This window comes from Aulonocara sp. 'chitande type north' Nkhata Bay, linkage group LG19 (genome assembly GCF_057382095.1).
Source record: "Aulonocara sp. 'chitande type north' Nkhata Bay isolate Kocher_YH1m ecotype deep benthic linkage group LG19, A_spYH_male_GT1.1, whole genome shotgun sequence".
In the NCBI taxonomy this organism is placed as follows: Eukaryota; Metazoa; Chordata; class Actinopteri; order Cichliformes; family Cichlidae; genus Aulonocara; species Aulonocara sp. 'chitande type north' Nkhata Bay.
In genome coordinates this window covers 21,107,127-21,127,528 of record NC_141362.1, presented here as the reverse complement: position 1 = coordinate 21,127,528, position 20,402 = coordinate 21,107,127, and the positions used below count along the sequence as shown (strand labels likewise).

At 38.8% G+C, this 20,402-nt stretch overlaps 1 protein-coding gene across 5 annotated transcripts; it reads left to right on the top strand.

Moving 5' to 3' along the window:
• The first annotated feature begins 23 nt into the window (after positions 1–23).
• LOC147306948 (serine/threonine-protein kinase PAK 2-like) lies at positions 24–16,638 on the top strand. 5 transcript variants are annotated; one of them, XM_086274554.1, is made up of 15 exons: positions 24–327; positions 8,590–8,777; positions 8,906–9,009; positions 10,511–10,658; positions 10,754–10,770; positions 10,870–10,980; positions 11,161–11,281; positions 11,386–11,449; positions 11,576–11,624; positions 13,459–13,571; positions 13,666–13,783; positions 13,875–13,974; positions 14,089–14,285; positions 15,281–15,418; positions 15,577–16,638. In XM_086274554.1, the coding sequence occupies exons 2-15, from the start codon at positions 8,606–8,608 to the stop codon at positions 15,661–15,663; spliced, it is 1,539 nt and encodes a 512-aa protein (XP_086130680.1). In that variant the 5' UTR covers positions 24–327; positions 8,590–8,605; the 3' UTR covers positions 15,664–16,638. The 5 variants fall into 5 exon arrangements, with proteins under 5 accessions (XP_086130680.1, XP_086130675.1, XP_086130678.1 ...); XM_086274549.1 differs by having other exon boundaries at positions 8,903–9,009; XM_086274552.1 differs by lacking the exon at positions 24–327 and adding an exon at positions 3,567–3,689 and having other exon boundaries at positions 8,903–9,009.
• The last annotated feature ends 3,764 nt before the right edge of the window (positions 16,639–20,402 follow it).

The window sequence follows — 20,402 nt, the reverse complement described above, 5'->3', positions numbered from 1 at the left end:
GCAGGAGCTGCGTTTACGCGCCTTTGAGTTTTGCCCTAAAAACACTACGGAAGCCGCGTGGTTCCGATTGCTCGGTTTGTTTCGCTTCCTCTCCGTCAGGTTCCTCCCCGGCCCGAGCACGGAGTCAAGTTGAAAACACTCGGGGAGAGAAAAGAAGGCAAACTGTAGCGTGATAAAAGACGGCTTCGTTTTTCGCACCCGCGAGGACTGTCGTGAAATCTCAGCGTCAAATCGGGGCTTTAAACGGACTGAAAACAAACAGACACGGGGCGGAGTTTCGGTAGTTTTGGCCGGAGTGCGGTTGAGTTTTGCGGTTGAGAGCAACCGGTAAGTTAAGACTTCTTCATTCACTAGTCAGTGCAACACTTGTCTTAAACATTTTTGCTTCGGTTAGATCTTTTTCTGGCACAGGAAGCACCCAAACCGGATAGCATCTCCTTCCATAATTACTGAGAAGGCACTAGATCATACTGATCACTAGATGAGATTGAAAAAAAACTGTAATAAAGTACAGGAGGCAAAATACCAGTGTGAATTGGGTTTGTGGCTGGCTTCGCCACATTGTCATATTGTCAGAGCAATATAATAATTAACCCAAGTGATGTCAGTCTACAGGGACTGTGTTCACACAAACCGCTGGAATGTATTCTACAAAAATGAGTCTATAAATAAGCAAAACCTGCTTTAGTAATGACGGTACCGAGAGTGAGGTGTTGAAGTTGCACTCTTGAATGTGGTTTATATCTGTAGGACCACATTTTTAACTTAAGTAAGATGGACTTTAAATTAGGGCTGCCACGATTTGTCGACTAGTCACGATTACGTCGACTATCAAAATCGTCGACGACTGATTTAATAGTCGACGTGTCGTTTGAAGCTTTGTAAGATCGCAAAAGACGCAGGAATAATAGCAGGATTTAAGAGTGTAATAACGGACTGAAACAGAAGATGGCAGCACTGCATGTACAAGGATGCCAGCTGCCGTTAAACCCCGAAGAAGAAGAAGCAGCTGTGTCCCAGAATTCATAGCGCGGCCCAGCTTAGTTTCCAACAATGGCGGTAGCTAGTTAGTTTTAATATTACTCTTATTATTCTTTCTGGGTCACAAAATAAACGTTTAACATATTTTCAGGCGAGAATGTAGCTGTGTAAACCTCAAATATCGGCTCAGTTTATCAGGACACCACATATTTTCAAAAGCGCTCCGACGTTTTCGGAGACGTCTGTTACCCACTAGCTCGATAGCTAGCCGGGGGCTAGGTCACTAGCGCCGTGAGAACACCGGACTCCCGGCAAATTGTTTTCAAACCCACCGTTGTCTTTCGCGACTCAGGTTAAATATATATGAGTCACTTAGATAAATTAAAAATGTTGTTGTTTGGCTTTTTTTTTTTTTTTAGTATTTTATTTGTTCCTGAGTAAATCGGTTTGGCTGAGATTAAAGTTATAGTTTTTACACAGCTGAATAAACGTCAAGCAGACAGCTGATTATCAGAAGTGTGAGATGCTGGAGAATATACTCCGGTGTCCTGTTATATTTTAGATAGCAAGGAGTTTATTCAACTTTACCGAAACAATCTGCAAATTTCATTAAAATTGAATAAACTATCATCTTGTCTTTATTTTTAATTAGCACCTTAAAAGCTTAAAGCTGTAAGCTAATGATAGTTATATAAGAGCAGATGCTGCTGGTGCAATAAGCTGTAGTTTTATGTCCAGTGGATGATGATCTGATTAGTCGACTAATCGCATAAATAATCGGTGACTAGTCGACTATCAAAATAATCGTTTGTGGCAGCCCTACTTTAAATGAATACAGCCTGTACTTGCAGAGAAATCACACACTTAAGTCAAATTTAAACCTAATTAGTGCATTTTTGTGACATTTAAACGTATTTTTGTTGTTGTTTCTAATTAAAATTGATAAAGAACAATCACGAATTTAGTAGTTTTCTAACAAACTTGTAGACATTGCACTGTAAACCAGCACGTGATCAATTCTGACTGTATAAAAATGAATCAGATAATTATAAATAGTCAGTTCTAGACATTTTTTTAAAACAAGAGCTAAACATGACTTTTTCTAAAAGGTGTTTGCCAAAACAACTTTCATCCTGGAAAATCGGAGCAATGTGGGCGTCACGTGACCCGGGCTTGCCAAAAAGTGTTATACATCTGTAAATCTGTGCCTGTCATTTCTCCATCCACACTGACTTTTGTAGTCGAGCAGGAAGCTAAAACATTGCGACTTTGATTTGTGAGTTTAGTTCTGTACCTGATACAAAGCCTAAAGCCCTCAGATTGCTTGCAGGTTGATTATTTTGAGCCATTAAACTGTTGACACGGGGGTGAAGTAGCTGTTTGGAAAAACAGGATAAGGTGTTCATTGTGGGTGTGCAGCTGGGCATATGTGGGTATATGCTTCATTTACTGTCAGACTTACGGTCAGGGAAGGAACGTAAATGGGAAGAGGAAGAACGTAAATGCAGTGTGTGTGTGTGTGTGTGTGTGTGTGTGTCTGTGTGGTGCACATAAATGTGTGATTTCTCATCTAACTGTATGTTTCTGCATATTTATGTCACTGAATGAAAGGAAGATGGAAGAAAGCTGTGTGTGTGTGCATGGCTTCATCACTCCTTCCATCACTCATTATCACTCCTTCCAGGAAGTACTCCACAGAATTTCCTTTTATAGAAGCTGAATACAAAAGACTTGTTGTCCACTTCCTGTAAACATCTTGCTGGCCGCGTTCTCCGCTCTCTGGTTGGCTAGAGTGATCCTGTGACCCTTTGTGGCTCAGGGAGTTCCAGGATGAGGAAGTAGGCTTCCCTTGATCACAGCCAACCACAGAGAATAGAAAGTACCCTGATGTAGTGAGAGAGTGGGGAATGAGGAATAGAAATGGTATAGGCACAGGCATGTTGCTGGCTTGGCGGGATTTTAAAGGCAACATATTTCAATAGAGCTGAAATAACTGCTCAATTAAAAACTTAGGTGATTGGGTGAAAGAAAACCTGACTAGTTTTAATAATTTTGTATTTTTTTTTTTAAAGCATAAAAGCAAAACAATTGGGTCTAGCTTCTTAAATGTGAAAGTTTTCTCTTTGTTTCAGTTTCACATCATTGCAAGCTCAATACCATTAGATCCTGGGCTGTTGTCTAAAATTATTATTTCTACAGTACTCAATGCCGCCATGTAAAAAACACACAAGTGCACCGTGTGTTTCAGTAGTCTGCACAATGCAAATGCTAATAGCAGCTACCTGAAGCTATGCTGAAAGGCTTAAAGCTAAATGCAAACACAGTTTATGCTAGGAGTGAGACTCACCACAATGTCACTGCATGTTGCCCACAATAGTGTTGGTATTGTAATACAGCCATTCTGTGATTGTAACTTCAATGTTTACTTTGAAAGTGTTGATAGAAATGTATAGAAAAGGTCAGGGGTTGCGCTTTATAGAGCTAGAGAAAGCATATGGTAAGGTGCCAAGAGAGGAACTGTATTACTATATCAGGAAGTGGCAGAGAAGTTTGCGAGGGTGGTGCAGGACATGTAGGAGAACAGCGAGACAGTGGTGAGGAGTGACAGATGGGTTTAAGGTCGAGGTGGGATCTGCACTGAGCCCTTTCTTGTTTGCGATGGTGATGGACACGTTGACAGTTGAGGTCAAGCAGAAGAGGTAGTGAAGGTGGGTGAGTTTAAATGCCTGGGTTTAACCATGCAAAGCAATGGACAGTGAAGAAGAAAGCGCAGGTTGAGACAAGAATTGAGAGTGATTTATGACAGAAGGAAAGAAGCAAGAGTGAAAGGGTTGATTTACAAGATGGTAGCGCGGCCTGCTATGATGCGATCAATACGATTGCTTAGAGATGGTGAGATTAACCGAAAGATGCTAATTTTCCTGGGAGGGACCGGTATGGACAGGATTAGAAATGAGTGCATCAGAGGTATAGCTCAGGTTTAATGGTTTGAAGATTAAGTTAAAGAGGGAAGGGTGAGAGGGTTTATACATGTGCAAAGGTAGGCGATATACTGGATAAAGGAATGCTGAAAATGGAGCTGCTAGGCAGGAAGAAAAGATGTCAGATTATTAGTATGCTGATTTGTTTTCCGCTGATATCTTTCCCCTTGTGAGTTTTTTGTACTAGAACTTCTTTTCACTTTTTCACTTTCTTTTTCATTTGAGAAGTTCCACCACGAATGAGCAGTAACTCTAGTACGTCAGATTGTTGGGTTTATAGTGGCTGTCCTTCCTAACCATTGTGTTTTATTATTGTACCGCAAGAGGAAGCAGTGTGATACTGACATATTGATATTTTACCTCCACCCTATTATGTTTTACCCCAAAGCTACATGAAACACGATCAAATGCTCTATTGAAGCGTCTATTGGCAGAAGGAGGGTGTGTTTTAGGGCAGGGAATGTGTGTGTGTGAGGTATGCACAAGGCTTGTGTGTTTGTGATGAACAGGGCAACACACCCAGCTCCTGCTGCAGCCCTGCAGGCTATGGAATTCCTACAGAGAGACAACGTGTCTCAGCCTGAACAGCCTGCTCCCAAAATTCATCCCAACACACACACACACACACACACACACACACACACACACACACACACACACACACACACACACACACATTTTCTGTGGAATTGGATATCAACGATGGATGGAGTCTAGTTTTTCCCGCTTGGGCAAGAATACACTTGTCCACTTTAGGATAACTGAGGAATGAGGCAGCCTGCTAAGACCTGCCCTGTGAGGGTGAAAAGATAGAGAGAGGGGTATAAGGAAAAGGGCGAGAGCTAAGTAGATAAATGAGCACCAGAGAAAGAGGTGCACAGATCCACTAGGAGTACAGCAGTTTTTATTGTTTACCTGGTCTTCTCTGAGGGGCAGAAGAAGCACAAAACAGGTTAGTGCTCACAGCTTAAAGAGATTTCAGGGCTTAAAGAGCATAAGGGGGGTGCCTCATTTTGAGTGGGTGGACTTTTGTGGACTTTGTTGCTGATGTTACTCTTGCCACAATAGAAAGCTTGACCTAAAGTGTGAAAACCAACTAGAGTTAACACACAGCCATCCATTGAGTCACTCTGAAGAGGAGAAAGCCTCTCACCTACAGTACAGTGATTCAGACATTATGCAGAAAGGGAAGTATTTAGCCTTGACAGTTAAATGTTAGCCTGTATCCATGTTGGGGCCTGAGGGCTTGGCTGTTACATAGAACTAATTTTATACCCACAAAGGCTCTGATTAATGTATCATGGAAATGGATCAGTGTTGAAATCCAGTGATTTAGTTTCTGTGTTTTGATTTTACTTTACAACCGAGTCAAGTCTGCAGAGCTTCTATGGCAAGGGGGAGGGTTTCTGTGTAAAGAAGAGGTCATAGGTATACCTAGCTGAGCCACGTTTGTTATATTGTTTTAGTACGAGCTGTGTCATCTGCGGTCAGACGCAGGAAGTGAGGAAACCTCTGTTTGCTTCCTATTTCCTGTCTGTGATGTCATCAAGAATGCAAGCAGCAGCTCAGAGCCGATCGAACTTCTTGCTTTGCAAGAGCCTAAAAGGTGCTTTTGAGGTTCAGGGTTTCTGTGTTTGCGCGTGTCTGTCTGCAATCTCAGTTTTCACCATATTAGGATAAACCCAAGTATGTGTACCTATGGGGAAGTAAGAAGTGGTAGTGTTTAAATTGGGACCAAAATAATTGACTATTTTGAGCATAAGAAGATTGGCCCTACGATAAATATCTTAATATATAAGACAATTTTATGTTGTTAATACAATTCAGAGATGACTAAGAAACTTTTTACTCTTGTAGCCAGCGTTTGAAATGACCTTTTGTGATTCTCCAAGCAAACATTTTTCTCGCCGGCTACTACTGTGCCTTGGATTGGCTAGTTTTTTGCCACTTCTTTATGGTTAGATGGTTAGGAGTGCCTCCTCATGATATACATGTGTCTGTGCATGTGTGGGTGAGTGAAAAGACTATTTAGGTACACGCATGAATGCACCAATGTGTCAGATGTACTTGGGGGGTGGACAGAAAATACAGCTGCAATTTGCACTTGCCACATGTTAAATACGGACATTGGTTGTTGCTTTATATAGTTTGGGACTTTATTCATGCAACAGATTAAGAGATGCTTAATGATTAATGATCATGCTGTACATGCCAATAAAGAAGCAAAACAAAGTTTCTTACATCAATTTCTAGTCCCTGTTTGTTTGTTATTGCACACTATTTCTAAAGAGATGGTCTTTTATGCAAAATATTGATCTTAAAAGTATCTAATAACAGTGCATTTCAGATGTGGTGGTGTAAGAAAAGTTAATTTTTTTCTGAGGTTCCCTGAAAACTGAAACATGGATGTATAAACAAGTACTAGGGCTGTGCGATATGACCAAATTCTGTGCATCTCGTGCAACTCAACTTGTGTGAAGTGTTTTCAGCTGGGCGTCGTGTACCCGGAGTCGAGTGTTTTGACCGATGCATGAAACTGCTGCGAGGAAAAGCCTGTTCTAACATTTGAGTCTAAGGTTTATTTTGAGCACCTGATGGCTGTTTTTTTTCTTTCTCATCTGTAAACTCTCTCCATAGTCTTTCACGTAATTCTTGCGTAGCTGGTAGAAGAGGTTTGTCATGTTTGAGTCTGGTGGGGACTGGTTTGCGGCATAATTTGCATAGTAGAGTTTTCTGGTTTGTGTCAGACTTTTCATAACCAAACCATGTCAATGCTACAGAGGTAGCCCCTCGTTTAGGAATAAGGGCCTTGATTTGTTTTCACTGTTCCTTCTGTTTGGAGCTACTTGGTTCTGCCTCCTCTTCACTGGTTATGCTGGTATTCTCTGTGCCCTGGTGAAAAAATATTGCCATAAACAGTGTATTTTGCAACACAACAAAGCAAACGATAATGTATAATTTGAAACGACGGATGTTACCATATCGTCATCCGATATATTTTGTCATAGCGTAACAGCCCTAACAAGTACAGTACCTCTGCTTACTCCCATTTTCTATAATACTAATATTCTTGAATTCTTCAACAGCATAACTTTCTGAGTGCATCACTCACAGTTAAAAATAATGCTAATCTATATTATATACAGCCTTGGTCATCTTCTGTCTGAAGCATTAAACGTTATTCTGATTGGCTGCTTCTTGCAAATAGAAGGTTTCTGTGCTGACAACTTGTGTGTCTGAGATGACCATATAAGGACATGTGCTTTCATTGACATCATGCAGATCTAAGAGTACAGAAACTGTCTGAAACGGTGTGCTTAGAACAGTCTGAATCCTGAGCTTTTGCCTCACTGGAGGTACTTGAACATTTGAGACTTTGGCAGTCGTTAATTTGACCATCCAACATGTAAAAGAAACATGTTTGTGTTTTAAATGGATTTTATAAATAGACACTATATTATTCAAATATTGATGATGGAAAATATATGGTATAGCCTCTTCTGAATGTGATCCAAACTGTCTTTTATCTGTGCATGGACTCCTCAAATTTCTCTCCATTACTGGATGAATGCAACCTGCAGCTGTTCAGTGGGCGTGGGCCGTGGCTGCCCCTAATGAACATATCATCATGCCATATCTCAGGCGTGTTCAGTAGGAGGTATATCAAGACTAAATGCTAGCCAGGAAGTGTCTGGATGTGCTTGTCATCCAGAATGAATGGCAGAAGTATAGGTTAGAAGACCTCGTCCCAGTAGCTTTGTCCAGTCAGAATTCCACCAGCAACGGTCTGAGCATGCCAACATGCCAATACCAGATTTTAATGTGAGTCAGTCACAGTGGCACTGAAGACAACATAAAGTGCTAAACTGACCCAGTTCTGAATTGCACAAGTGAGTTCATTTGTGTTTGGTAAAAAGTAAAAACCCAATTGACTGAAACAACAAACTAACAGAATATGTTTGGGTTCTCTATGAGATTATAATGACATACCAAAACAAAGGTTGAAAACACATTTCATGACATAAAATGTATTTATTTTTTTGACTAGTATATAACTAAATAAGGAAAGGAATAACAAACTTCTAAAGTTCAGTCTGAACACTGTTTTTAGGCCCTACTACCCTGATCAGGCCCTTTTTTAGGGCTGGTCTTTTCCCCTGTTATACACTTGTCATACCATTTGGCGTCACACTCATTTGCGCACTCTTATTCTCTTTCTGTCTGCTTTCCTTCCTCATTCATTTGTAACCGACTCAGCACGTCACTTTGCCGTTCAGCGTTGCTTCCTGTTCACATTTGGCTGGTTCCCTTCGCTCCAACAGTCAGAGCCGATTCTCACATTGCAGCATGGATGGATTAGTTATGTCTGTGTGAGTTTTTTTTTTTTCTTTCTAAATGTATTGTTTGGCTACTTCTTTTTCTGTGTGTGGCGTATGCTAAGCTTTATTCGAAGCAGCAACCATTTCTCTCTAACAGCTTGGCCTAACGTGCAATAGAAGTATTGCGACATGTGAAAAAACAGGAAGAAGAGGACCGCAGTTTTAGTGTGCACTGCGCTTTTTGGATGTTTGTGAAATTTGTGGATTTTTCTGGATGTCTGTTAAATTTGTGGACCCTGATTCTGCAGGTCGAGGTGAGTGTAGATGTGTGACAGCGGAGTGTGTGAGGATAAGCCCCCCGCCCCCCCTGTCAGGATGAGCAGCCAAGGAGGAGTCAAAGACGCCCAATCGACCAATCACAACTCTCGGCCACTTCCGTCTGCACCAGAGGAGAAGAAGCCTAGAAACAAGATCATCTCCATCTTTGGAGAGAAAGGTGAGACGTGGAGCACACACACATAAGTAAACCCAGACATTTAATATACTGCACAGTACCACAATAAAAGACCACACGAGTGGCCATGGAAGAATGTAACTTTGACCTCTGACCTTTGTCTGCAGCAGGCAAGAAAAAGGACCGGGATAAGGACAGACCTGAAATCTCCTCCCCATCAGACTTTGAACACACCATCCATGTGGGTTTTGATGCTGTTACTGGAGAATTCACGGTAAGTACCTTAAACAATGACCAGTGTTCACTTGCAAAATGAGATTTTAATTCATGCACTGATCTCACTGATACCTTGGCTTAAGGTATCTTCAGAGTACATCGAGTGTTAAATTAATGAACTGTAATCATATCTTTAAGGAAGAGTCTGGGAATGCTTCTTTTATGTTTGAGTAAACATCAGGCTTGATTAAAATATGGCTTTTCTTATTCATTGATAAAATGTTAAATGATGAGATGAAAATAAAATAAACACGTTTGTGTTGTCAATTTTTTTTTCATCCATCCGTCCATCGTTGGCACTTAGCAGTCAGTCACAGGGCTAACAAAGCGAGACGGGTTTTGCAGTGCCAGTTTCACCAGCACTGCAAAAAGCCCTTAATTAGACAGCTGAGATCTCTGCATGCTGTCATCTTTTTACATTCCTCAGTGCCACATCATATATTTATTTGGTCTAATTGTTTATCAGTTTATGATTTTCCATCGAGAGGCATTTTGACGTGAGCAGGTTGAACAGGCAAATTTTAATAGTAAATAATTTCTAAACATAGTTGGTTTATTAATATGTGCTTATGTGGATTCAGAGTCAGTAGTATGAGCAGAAACTAAATTACCTGATTCATTTTGTTAATGTAAACATTTTAGGCATTAATCCTATTATAGCATGTTAATTACAGGTTCAGTATCTAATAATTGGAGTGATTTCTGATTTATACTAGGCAAGCAGTTAAAAGTTACTGTCGCTGTGTAAAAGATGCAATTATCGCATTACATCTTTTACTTGCAGTCCATTATAGGTTAGGTATGTCAGCAATCTAACTTCAGATTTGTCAGTTAGTTCAGTGTGGTATGCAAAAGTTATTACTGTTAATCTCTGTAAGATCTGGTTTATTTGGACTAGCTTTGTTTACCATGTAAATCTCCACTTAGGAAATACTTGCTGTAAATAAGATAACTTGTGAGATTGTCAGCTGCAGTGCTTGCTGGGACAAGATGAGATCGCTGCAGCTGTCTGAGATTTTTAAAAAAAGAAGACGAATTTGTAGCATGCATTTGACTGTAAGACCCCTGCACATGGAGCTTCACTCAGAAATGTTCTAGATGTTTTTTGGTGGTTGGTGCACTCATGTGTAACTAGAGCTGGAGCTGAGCTTCCAGAGAAGTTGATCCAGTGATTCCACTGTGACGAGCCATGGAAAGTCCCAGGAATTTCCTGTTGTGCTGCTGTAAGATTTCTTGGTCAGGCGTGCAATATTTCATGCCCTCCTCTGTGTGGAGTCAGCATAAGTATTATATTCTTTAACCCTTGAAAACTGGAAGTCAGAAGACGGGTGACTTTTTTTTTGTTTTTTGTTCTTGTTTTATTCAAAAAGAGATTATTGACATAAGCTAAAGGAAGTAAGAGTGAGAGAAAGGAACTACTGGCTAAAAAAGAATGGATGTCCAGCTGCATGAAATACTCTTCACTGTAAAAAATTGTATCTGTGGGTCTTTTTGTGCAGGGCATGCCAGAGCAGTGGGCCCGTCTCCTTCAAACTTCCAACATCAGTAAATCAGAACAGAAACAAAATCCTCAGGCCGTCCTTGATGTTCTCAAGTTCTTCGACTCCACCAGTGGAAAACAGAAATACCTCAGTTTTTCTGGCGCGGGTTAGTTTTCTTTTTCTCAGCAGATAAATAAAAGCACGGTTTGGTGCAGGCTCACTTTTCTGTTCTTAAACTTTGAATTATTTTGTCTCTTTCAGACAAAGGATCACAGTCGGTGAGTAGCTCCATTCATTTTTTTCCTACTTTTATTCACTGCCTTTATTTGCATCAGCAAATTCAGACTAAAGTGCTATTTATGCGTTTATTGTTGCAGCCAGGCAAGCAGGGTACTGCAACCTCCCCATCAGGCAAGGATGACGACGACGACGATGAAGCTGATTCGCCGCCACCAATCGTGGCACCACGGCCAGAACACACGAAATCAGTGAGTTTGATGTTTTGTTTTCACAACTAAAACTAGACAGTAAATTAAAATAAATATATTGTAAGAATTTAATAGTCAAAATTGCTAGCAGGTTCAGTCGAAGTTTAGTATTTATTCAGGACTCATGGGGTTTTTTTTGTTTGTTTTATTTATTTATTTATTTTTTTGTGTGTGTGTCAGATGTACACGAAGACAGTTGAACCAATCCCAGCTCCAGTTGGAAATGCCACCTCTAAGGCAGCTGACAAGCAGAACAATACGCCAAGAAAGATGACTGATGATGAAATCATGGAAAAACTAAGTATGCAAAGCACCCACACACTAAAAATCATGAATCACAGCCCAACAGTATTTTTGGCTCTGGTGAAGCACTATTCACTTTATTTATTTTTTCCTGATTCTCAGGAACGATTGTGAGCATTGGAGATCCTAAGAAGAAATACACTCGCTATGACAAGATCGGTCAGGGGTGAGTTTTAATTCTGGCCACTGTGTATACTGAAAAATGTGAGAATGTGTAGCAAGTTGCTGGTTCAAAATGACAAGTTTAGTAGAATAAATTATGTACAGTAATTGTTGAAATTTTCACTTCTAGAGCGTCTGGCACAGTTTACACAGCCATCGATGTTGCCACAGGGCAAGAGGTAAGTGTTGGAGCCACTACCAAAATGTCTACCTCACATTTACCTCAGTTTTCAGAATGAAGTTGGATTGGGATTTATTTATTTAATTATTTATTTACAAGTTATTAATATATTATGAAACACATTCTGGTGGGGTTTTTTTAGTTCATGAAGTTACTTGAGGTGAGAGAAACACAATCGCAGCACATACTCACTTTAGTTTCAGTGGTTTTAATTAGTGCTGTCAATAGATTAAAAAAAATTAACTAACTAATCTCACAATTTTCTGTTATTAATTGCGATTAATCTCAATTACTTTATTAATAGCCTGGCTCCAATTATATTTTTTTATTCTTTATATTTTAAGTAATTATCGTTGTTCACCGAAGTCCAGTGGTCTCCGGTGAGAGCGACATTCCTTACTTGCACAAGCTTGCTGGACTGCTGAGCCCTCTGGTCCCCATACAAAGTGTGCAGTCTCGACACAATGGTTCCTCTCGAGGGCAGATTGTAACACTCATCTCCTGATGCAGCACGAATGACTTCTCTCAGTCCATCATCTTCTACTATGCTAACTGGTCGGCAGTTTTTAGCTATCCAAACAACCAAGGAATTGGTTACCTTTTCTCTCACATTTTTTGTTATTCGTCCACAAGCACCATACTCCTGAAGCGTAGACTGGCGAGGTCCCGTAGAGGTGGATTCAGTTGGGTGTTTTGCTCTCAGGTGATACGCTAGTGATGAACTGCTTCTGTGGTACTTGAATTCAGCGTTGCAAATTGTGCATCTTACTCTCGTTTTGTCCAACAAGCCATCAGGCAACTTCTTAAAGAGAAACTTTCCACCCAAAAGTCCGCCCTCGTCCATGCTTGCGTGTGTTAGCTAGTGTTAGCTAGATAGTAGCATGGTGTCACTTCTTCTTCTTCTTCTAATCATTTCTGTCAGGCCAAACGCCAGCATAGCACACTGTTGCCCCCTCCTCCAGAGGTGCTCATGAATTTAAAGGTCTTAGATTACAGGAAATTAATAAAAAAACAAAATCAGCGTTAAATTTTTTTAATGCATTAAACATTTCGCGTTGATCTTAACAATTAACGCGATAATTTTGACAGCACTAGTTTTAATATGTTAGAAGCACTAAACTATGTTGCAATATTGCTGTTTTGTTTCCGTCACCCTGTAGGTTTTTCCCCAAGAAGATATTAGGAGATCACAGTGGAAAAAAATGCTTTTTTTCACAGCACACACTTTGATATGCCTTATCACAAAAGCCACACGTGGTACTTCACTGACTGTATTAAACTTAGTTTGTTTAATTTCGATATCGAATTTCATGATTCTGGCATTCTGCTGAATTAGCTTATAGAGATTTCTGATGTAAAAAGTTGCAAATAACATTTGCAACTTGTGAATCTTGTGATTAATCAATCAATCTCAGACTACAGCTGGAAACCAGAAAGCTTATCATACTTTTAATCTTGTCCTTGCCTACAGCGGTTTATGCTGCCGAGTCTTGGGCGTGCTGGCTGTCGCACTCATTGCTAGCTGAGAGATTTGATAAAAATGAGCCATCGCTAATGAAATTTGTTTAATCTGTGTTTTAATAGTACAAGTACACTACCGGGTCTGTGCCAAGACTTCAAACCCCAGCATTTAGTCCTTATCAGAAGAATATACATTTTTCATATTGCAGTTATGGCTGACAAAGCAGTTTATTTTTTCTTTTGTTTTTACAATTTTACATCTCCTAGATTTGACTGTCCAAATTCAGGAAAAAATTAGTTGCACCTTGTGATTGCTCAGATAGGTTTTGTGTGTGTTTTGAAGCAAATGTACAATATCTTGTCTTCTGCAGGTTGCCATCAAACAAATCAACTTGCAGAAGCAGCCAAAGAAGGAGCTAATTATCAATGAGATCCTGGTCATGAAGGAGCTGAAGAACCCCAACATTGTCAACTTCGTAGACAGGTAACATGCTGCACAGAAAAACATACAATACACCTCACAACACCAGCTGTGAGTGGACCGCTCTGTAAATCCGACCGTCTGTGCGTGTTTATAGTTTCCTTGTTGGAGACGAGCTTTTCGTGGTAATGGAATACCTGGCCGGCGGGTCGCTAACCGATGTTGTGACAGAGACCTGTATGGATGAAGCTCAAATTGCTGCTGTCTGCAGAGAGGTAGGATCTTTCTCAGACAGCCGAGCTAATGAAAACAGTTTGTCTATTGCAATTTTGGTGGATTATAATCTTCCTACCTACATACGTTCAGGTCCTTCAGGCCCTGGAGTTTCTCCATGCAAACCAGGTCATCCACAGGGACATCAAGAGTGACAACGTTCTCCTTGGGATGGACGGATCAGTCAAACTCAGTGAGTGAGAACGCACGCAGATGTGTACACATCCACGGATTGATAATATACTTCGAACAGAACAACACACTGCTTTTTCTTCTAATCTCAATTTATTTTTCTCTCTCTTTGCAGCTGACTTCGGTTTCTGTGCTCAGATTACCCCAGAGCAGAGCAAGCGCAGCACCATGGTGGGTACACCCTACTGGATGGCTCCAGAGGTAGTAACCCGGAAAGCCTATGGACCCAAAGTGGATATTTGGTCTCTGGGGATTATGGCCATAGAGATGGTGGAGGGAGAGCCTCCATACCTAAATGAAAATCCTCTCAGGGTGAGTGTGTGTTAGGAGCAGCAATGCCTGTTGTGATGTTTGTACAGTTACCTACACTAATACCTCCACTACAGGTTCAATATGTGAACCTGAGATTTAAGCTGCAAGTTTTTTGTTAAAGTTTTATCTTGAAAATCATAAAAAAGGAAATGTTAGTCTATTTTTTTCAGAATGAAATAATGCAGAAAAAGGAGAAAATCCTGACATTTAAGATGTTGGAAATAGAACATGTGTCACAGCTCTGTGGATGGAAATGTGCACATTCTGCTGGTCAGTACGTCAACCGTGTTGATCCAGGCTAAAATACCTCAGCAACTACCGAATGGAAAACCATTACATTATAACCTCGTGGCTGAGACGCTGAACCCTGATGACATTTGCGATCCTCTATTTTTGGATAGATGTTCGCTTTTTCACTTCACTTAAACCTAAAAATATGACAGCATCTACTAGATGGACAGGAACATTTTTTTTAAAACAATTCCTTAATGAAGAATTCTGACTTTTCCTATAGCACCACCTTGAGGTTGATGATTCTCTTTGTTTGCACAGTAATTTATGGGAAAATCTTTCCTAAAGTAAAATGATGAACATGGGGAACATTACACCTTCTTATCACTAAGCATGTGTCAGCGCAAGCATGTTATTGTTGCAGTTTTGGTCAAATATGAAAGGCTTACAGAGCTCATAGCAGGGCTGTAATGACTGGAGTCTGGCTTCTATCCAATCCAGCTCTGTGCAGTTATGGCAGTTTTTACTGATTTTCCACAAAAGATTACACACAGTAAGCAAAGATAGGAAATAACTGAACTGATAGCATTATTGCTTTAAAAAAACCTCAATAATGTGAAATTTATCACAATAACCGTGAAGGTAAAAATCTGGTGTTTTGACTGTCCCAATCCAATTTATAAGAAATTACATTTGTGTTTAAAGACTAGTGCTTAAAAATATTTTGCCCTACATTTCTTACTTTGCCATTATCCTGGTTTTAGGCATTGTATTTAATCGCCACCAATGGGACCCCTGAGCTACAGAACCCAGAGAAGCTGTCTCCTGTGTTCAGATCTTTCCTTAACCTTTGTCTGGAGATGGACGTGGAGAAACGAGGGTCAGGCAGACAGCTGCTGCAGGTAGAAAAGACCTATTCATCCGACCCAAATTCAAGATGTCTTTAAATGTTGAATCTAGATTTTTTTTTTTCTTATGCATTTCAGTGAATTATGTACACCGTTATCTAAGTTCACCCCCTAACTTATAAAATTTCACATATCCACTTTTTTCCATTCAGCATCCATTCCTGAAGGTGGCGAAGCCTCTATCCAGCCTCACCCCGCTCATCCTGGCAGCCAAGGAAGCCATCAGGAGCAATCGCTAAATCCTGGCCTGCAAAGACTCCAAGCCAGCATCTCCTGCTGGTCCACATATGACGACTATCTGCAGTGTGTTAGTGTTAATGATTTTTTTCCAAAAGGGCATAAAATGCTGCTCCACTCTTCCCGGTGTTTCCACACAGATATTTATCTTACCTTTGTGCCTTGTTCTAAAGCTGCATATAGCCATAATATGTTATCCATTTGTTTTGTGTTTGTATGTAAGTGATGTTGAAACTGGTTATCTGTGCATAACCGATGCATTATCATTGTTAATTTAGACACCGAGGGCCATATTCGTAAAGAATCTTGGTTTACGACTTGTTCAACTAAAAAGCCCAGAACAGAACAGAGGTGAACCTTACGCTTAATTAATAAAATTGCTATCTTTACATTGATCTTTTTATTTGTGAACACTGTGTCAGTAAAGTGACATATCCTAATTAAAATGGAAAAATAAATGCCAGGAGCTTCACGTTTAAATTATTTTCTTCTCTTTAGATCTCAGTGTTATGACAGGAGCACAACATGGTTTTGTTTATCATTCTACCATGTGACCATGCAGCTGGTTTCTGTGGTTATTTCTGCTGTGGTTGCACATGTGCGTTGTGACTAACTGGATCCAAAACTTTTAAATGTGACATTTAAAAATCATGGTGTGCTAAAACTGTGGCCGAGGATGGGACAATGCAGTCTTTATGGAGTGAAAAACAAGGCCAGTGTACTGTATCTGAATGAAAATATTCCCATTCCAGTAAAGTCGGGTCTTTGTTATATATTTTTGTTTGCAGTCTGCTTTTTTAAATTATCTTAAATTGGAAGATGAATAATGTCCACACTTCATGTTTCGGCCCTCTGTTGGTAGTTGGGGGTATTGCAGGCACCAAAAAACAAAATTACGCATACAGCTTTGCCATGAAAACACATCTGCAGGATCTCCTACAGATTATGGATCTGAACACTGTTTACTGCATCACCAATACTTTTTAGCTTATCAGTTCAGCCACACTTTTTCTCAGAAAGCTTTGTCGTCATTTTTTCTTTGTTTCTCTTTGTCTTTTCTAATTGATGCCTTATTGTTGGTAGTAGTGCAACAGAAATGCTGTATGCAGTTGTTTGACAACGTTAAACTGGAGGATTTTTTTTATTTTTACATTTTGTATATTTGTGTAGTGTCTTGTATTGTGAACAGCTTTTAGTATGTACATTGTTTTATATTTGTAACTAACATAACAGAAGAGCATTTCAGGGGGGTTTTTTCCAGAATTTTTTTCTTGTTTATCAACTCATCATTGGTTTCCTGAACTGTGCAATTATGAGCTCAGAAATTAGTAACACTATATAATACGGCCCACGATTTAAAGGTGTCTTTCACCTGTAATTAAAAGGAATTTTAGTGTTTTTTATTTGAAATTACAATATAATTCTATTTACCTAAAAATACTTATAGTTGGATCCAGATAGCTTGGTAGGCTGGAATATGAGGGCAATCAGTCAGAATTTTACAAGAAACAAAGAAATTGTTAAATAATTAAGTTTAGGCAGTGTGCAATTTGACAAACAGCGATTCCCCATCGTACTTTTCATGGTGGGGCCGTATTATAGAGTGGATTAATCTTGCCTTTTTACATCCTTATTTAATATTCATTATGTTGATGTTGCATGATGGATGTTCTATTATCCTTTTATTTTACCAAAATACATGTGATGAGAACTGTTCTCCCTTACCAACTTGCAAGAAAAAATAAATACCATCAATAATTGCAGGCTTATGTAAGCTCGATGATGAAGTCTTTTTTTTCTCACAAAAACTGTTCAAACGTAATTTTGAAAAGTAGTGTAAGGCATGTCTCCTTTCCTGTAAAATGACTGGATGTTAAACAAGGTTAAGCCACTTCATAATTTAGCTCACACGCCCAAAACTAAAGTGTGCTTACAGTGTCAGATGGGGAAATATAGTTTTTCTGCAACGATTACAAAAAAAGTTACGCAGTACTTAGCGTGTAATTTGAGTCTCCTTCCCTTTGAAATTTAAGGAGCACTTCAAATTATGTATGCACTACTTCTTCTTTCATTCATTACAAAATAGTTAAATTTACTTACATTACAATGATTTCTTTGTTTCTGACCAACAATGTCGTTTTGAAAATCTCCTGTAAAAGCCTGATTTGTTACCCTCTTATTCTAGTGTAGTTAACTTAGTAGCCTATGTGTAGGTAAATATAATTGCTATATAAGTATTCATTTAGAAAATATAATTTATAATAGTATTAGAAAATATAATTTCTTGTAGTATTAGAAATTATGGCCGTATTATAAAATATTACCTCAAAATCATATAATGTATTGAGAACCCTGAGATGCTCAGACCTGTGTTAGGCATCATTTAGAAATAAAATGGGAAAAAAGTGTTTGTTTTAGCGTGATTGGAATAACAGCTGCGATTGGCTTCTACTACCTCATTTTTCATAGTTCAAGTTTAGACAACGACTGGAAACAATGAAACGTTGCTTGTAACATATCCTTGATGCGGTAAAAACGTGTGTAATTTCGGCAGAAATTATAATAAAGGTGAGCCTTAAAGATTTGTGTCTCGGTTAATATGAATCATAGATGTAACTAAAGTTACTTGTGTCAAGCCAGCCTCCAATTCGAGACTTGCAGTCAAGCCAGCCTCCAGTTGATTTTACGTTCCCTGTGTATTCAAAGTATTACGGGAATGGATGTGGAAACCGGATTTCAAAATAAAAGCCAACTTCGAGTGAATTAACAGATATGTTAAGAACATAATAACATATAATTTAGGCTTTTTTTTTTTTTTAGAAACTCTAATGTTACATCTACATGACACAGCCTTGTACCCTAATTGTGCCCTGTCACTATCAAGGCCATCTTATTTTGGATTTCAAAGTAAAAGCCCTGTGAATCTTCATTTTTGAACTACTCTTTCAATGAATTCATAATGCTCTTAAAAGCAAAAGTCGTATTTCCAAATACTATTTGAACTTTGTATCAACACTTTCCAACCGCAGTCTTTTTCACAGTAATACCATATCAAATAAATTCTTTCTGATTTTGCTTTTCATAGTAATGGCCCTTTGAAATTGCCGATATTTGACTTAATCTCCTAACGATTCAAAATGCTCTAAAATGAAAAATTCTTGTTTCCACAGGGTAATTCCACTTTAGATCAACAGTATACAACCCCGCAGTGATACCATATCAATATCAAGTCATTCTGATTTTGCTTTCAAAAATAAAAGCCTTTTCAAATTGTCCATAATTGACCTAACTTTCAGTGATTTCAAAATGCTCTAAAATGGAAAATTCCTGTTTCCACAGGGTAATTCCACTTTAGATCAACAGTATACAACCTCACGATGTTACCATATCAATATCAAGACATTCTGATTTTGCTTTCAAAAATAAAAGCCCTTTCAAATTGTCCATAATTGACCTAACTTTCAGTGATTTCAAAATGCTCTAAAATGAAAAATTCCTGTTTCCACAGGGTAATTCCACCTTAGATCAACAGTATACAACCCCACAGTGACACCATATCAATATCAAGTCATTCTGATTATGCCTTCCAAAATAAAAGACTTTTCAAATTGTCCATAGTTGACCTACCTTTCAGTGATTTCAAAATGCTCTAAAATGGAAAATTCCTGTTTCCACAGGGTAATTCCACTTTAGATCAACAGTATACAACCCCACGGTGATACCATATCAATATCAAGTCATTCTGATTTTGCTTTCAAAAATAAAAGCCTTTTCAAATTGTCCATAATTGACCTAACTTTCAGTGATTTCAAAATGCTCTTAAATAGAATTTTGCTGTTTCCACAGGGTAATTCCACTTTAGATCAACAGTATACAACCTCACAGTGATACCATATCAATATCAAGTCATTCTGATTATGCCTTCCAAAATAAAAGACTTTTCAAATTGTCCATAGTTGACCTACCTTTCAGTGATTTCAAAATGCTCTAAAATGGAAAATTCCTGTTTCCACAGGGTAATTCCACTTTAGATCAACAGTATACAACCTCACAGTGATACCATATCAATATCAAGTCATTCTGATTTTGCTTTCAAAAATAAAAGCCTTTTCAAATTGTCCATAATTGACCTAACTTTCTGTGATTTCAAAATGCTCTTAAATAGAATTTTGCTGTTTCCACAGGGTAATTCCACTTTAGATCAACAGTATACAGCCCCACAGTGATACCATATCAATATCAAGTCATTCTGATTTTGCTTTCAAAAATAAAAGCCTTTTCAAATTGTCCATAATTGACCTAACTTTCAGTTATTTCAAAATGCTCTAAAATGAAAAATTCTTGTTTCCACAGGGTAATTCCACCTTAGATCAACAGTATACAACCCCACGGTGATACCATATCAATATCAAGTCATTCTGATTTTGCTTTCAAAAATAAAAGCCTTTTCAAATTGTCCATAATTGACCTAACTTTCAGTGATTTCAAAATGCTCTAAAATGGAAAATTCCTGTTTCCACAGGGTAATTCCACTTTAGATCAACAGTATACAACCTCACGATGTTACCATATCAATATCAAGACATTCTGATTTTGCTTTCAAAAATAAAAGCCCTTTCAAATTGTCCATAATTGACCTAACTTTCAGTGATTTCAAAATGCTCTAAAATGAAAAATTCCTGTTTCCACAGGGTAATTCCACCTTAGATCAACAGTATACAACCCCACAGTGACACCATAT

Coding starts and splice junctions, on each gene's coding strand:
- LOC147306948 (XM_086274549.1), top strand. CDS start 8,606: ATGTGTGACAGCGGAGTGTGTGAGGATAAGCCCCCCGCCCCCCCTGTC. Junction 9,010..10,510: donor CTGTTACTGGAGAATTCACG/GTAAGTACCTTA, acceptor CTTTTTGTGCAG/GGCATGCCAGAGCAGTGGGC. Junction 11,625..13,458: donor ATGTTGCCACAGGGCAAGAG/GTAAGTGTTGGA, acceptor TGTCTTCTGCAG/GTTGCCATCAAACAAATCAA.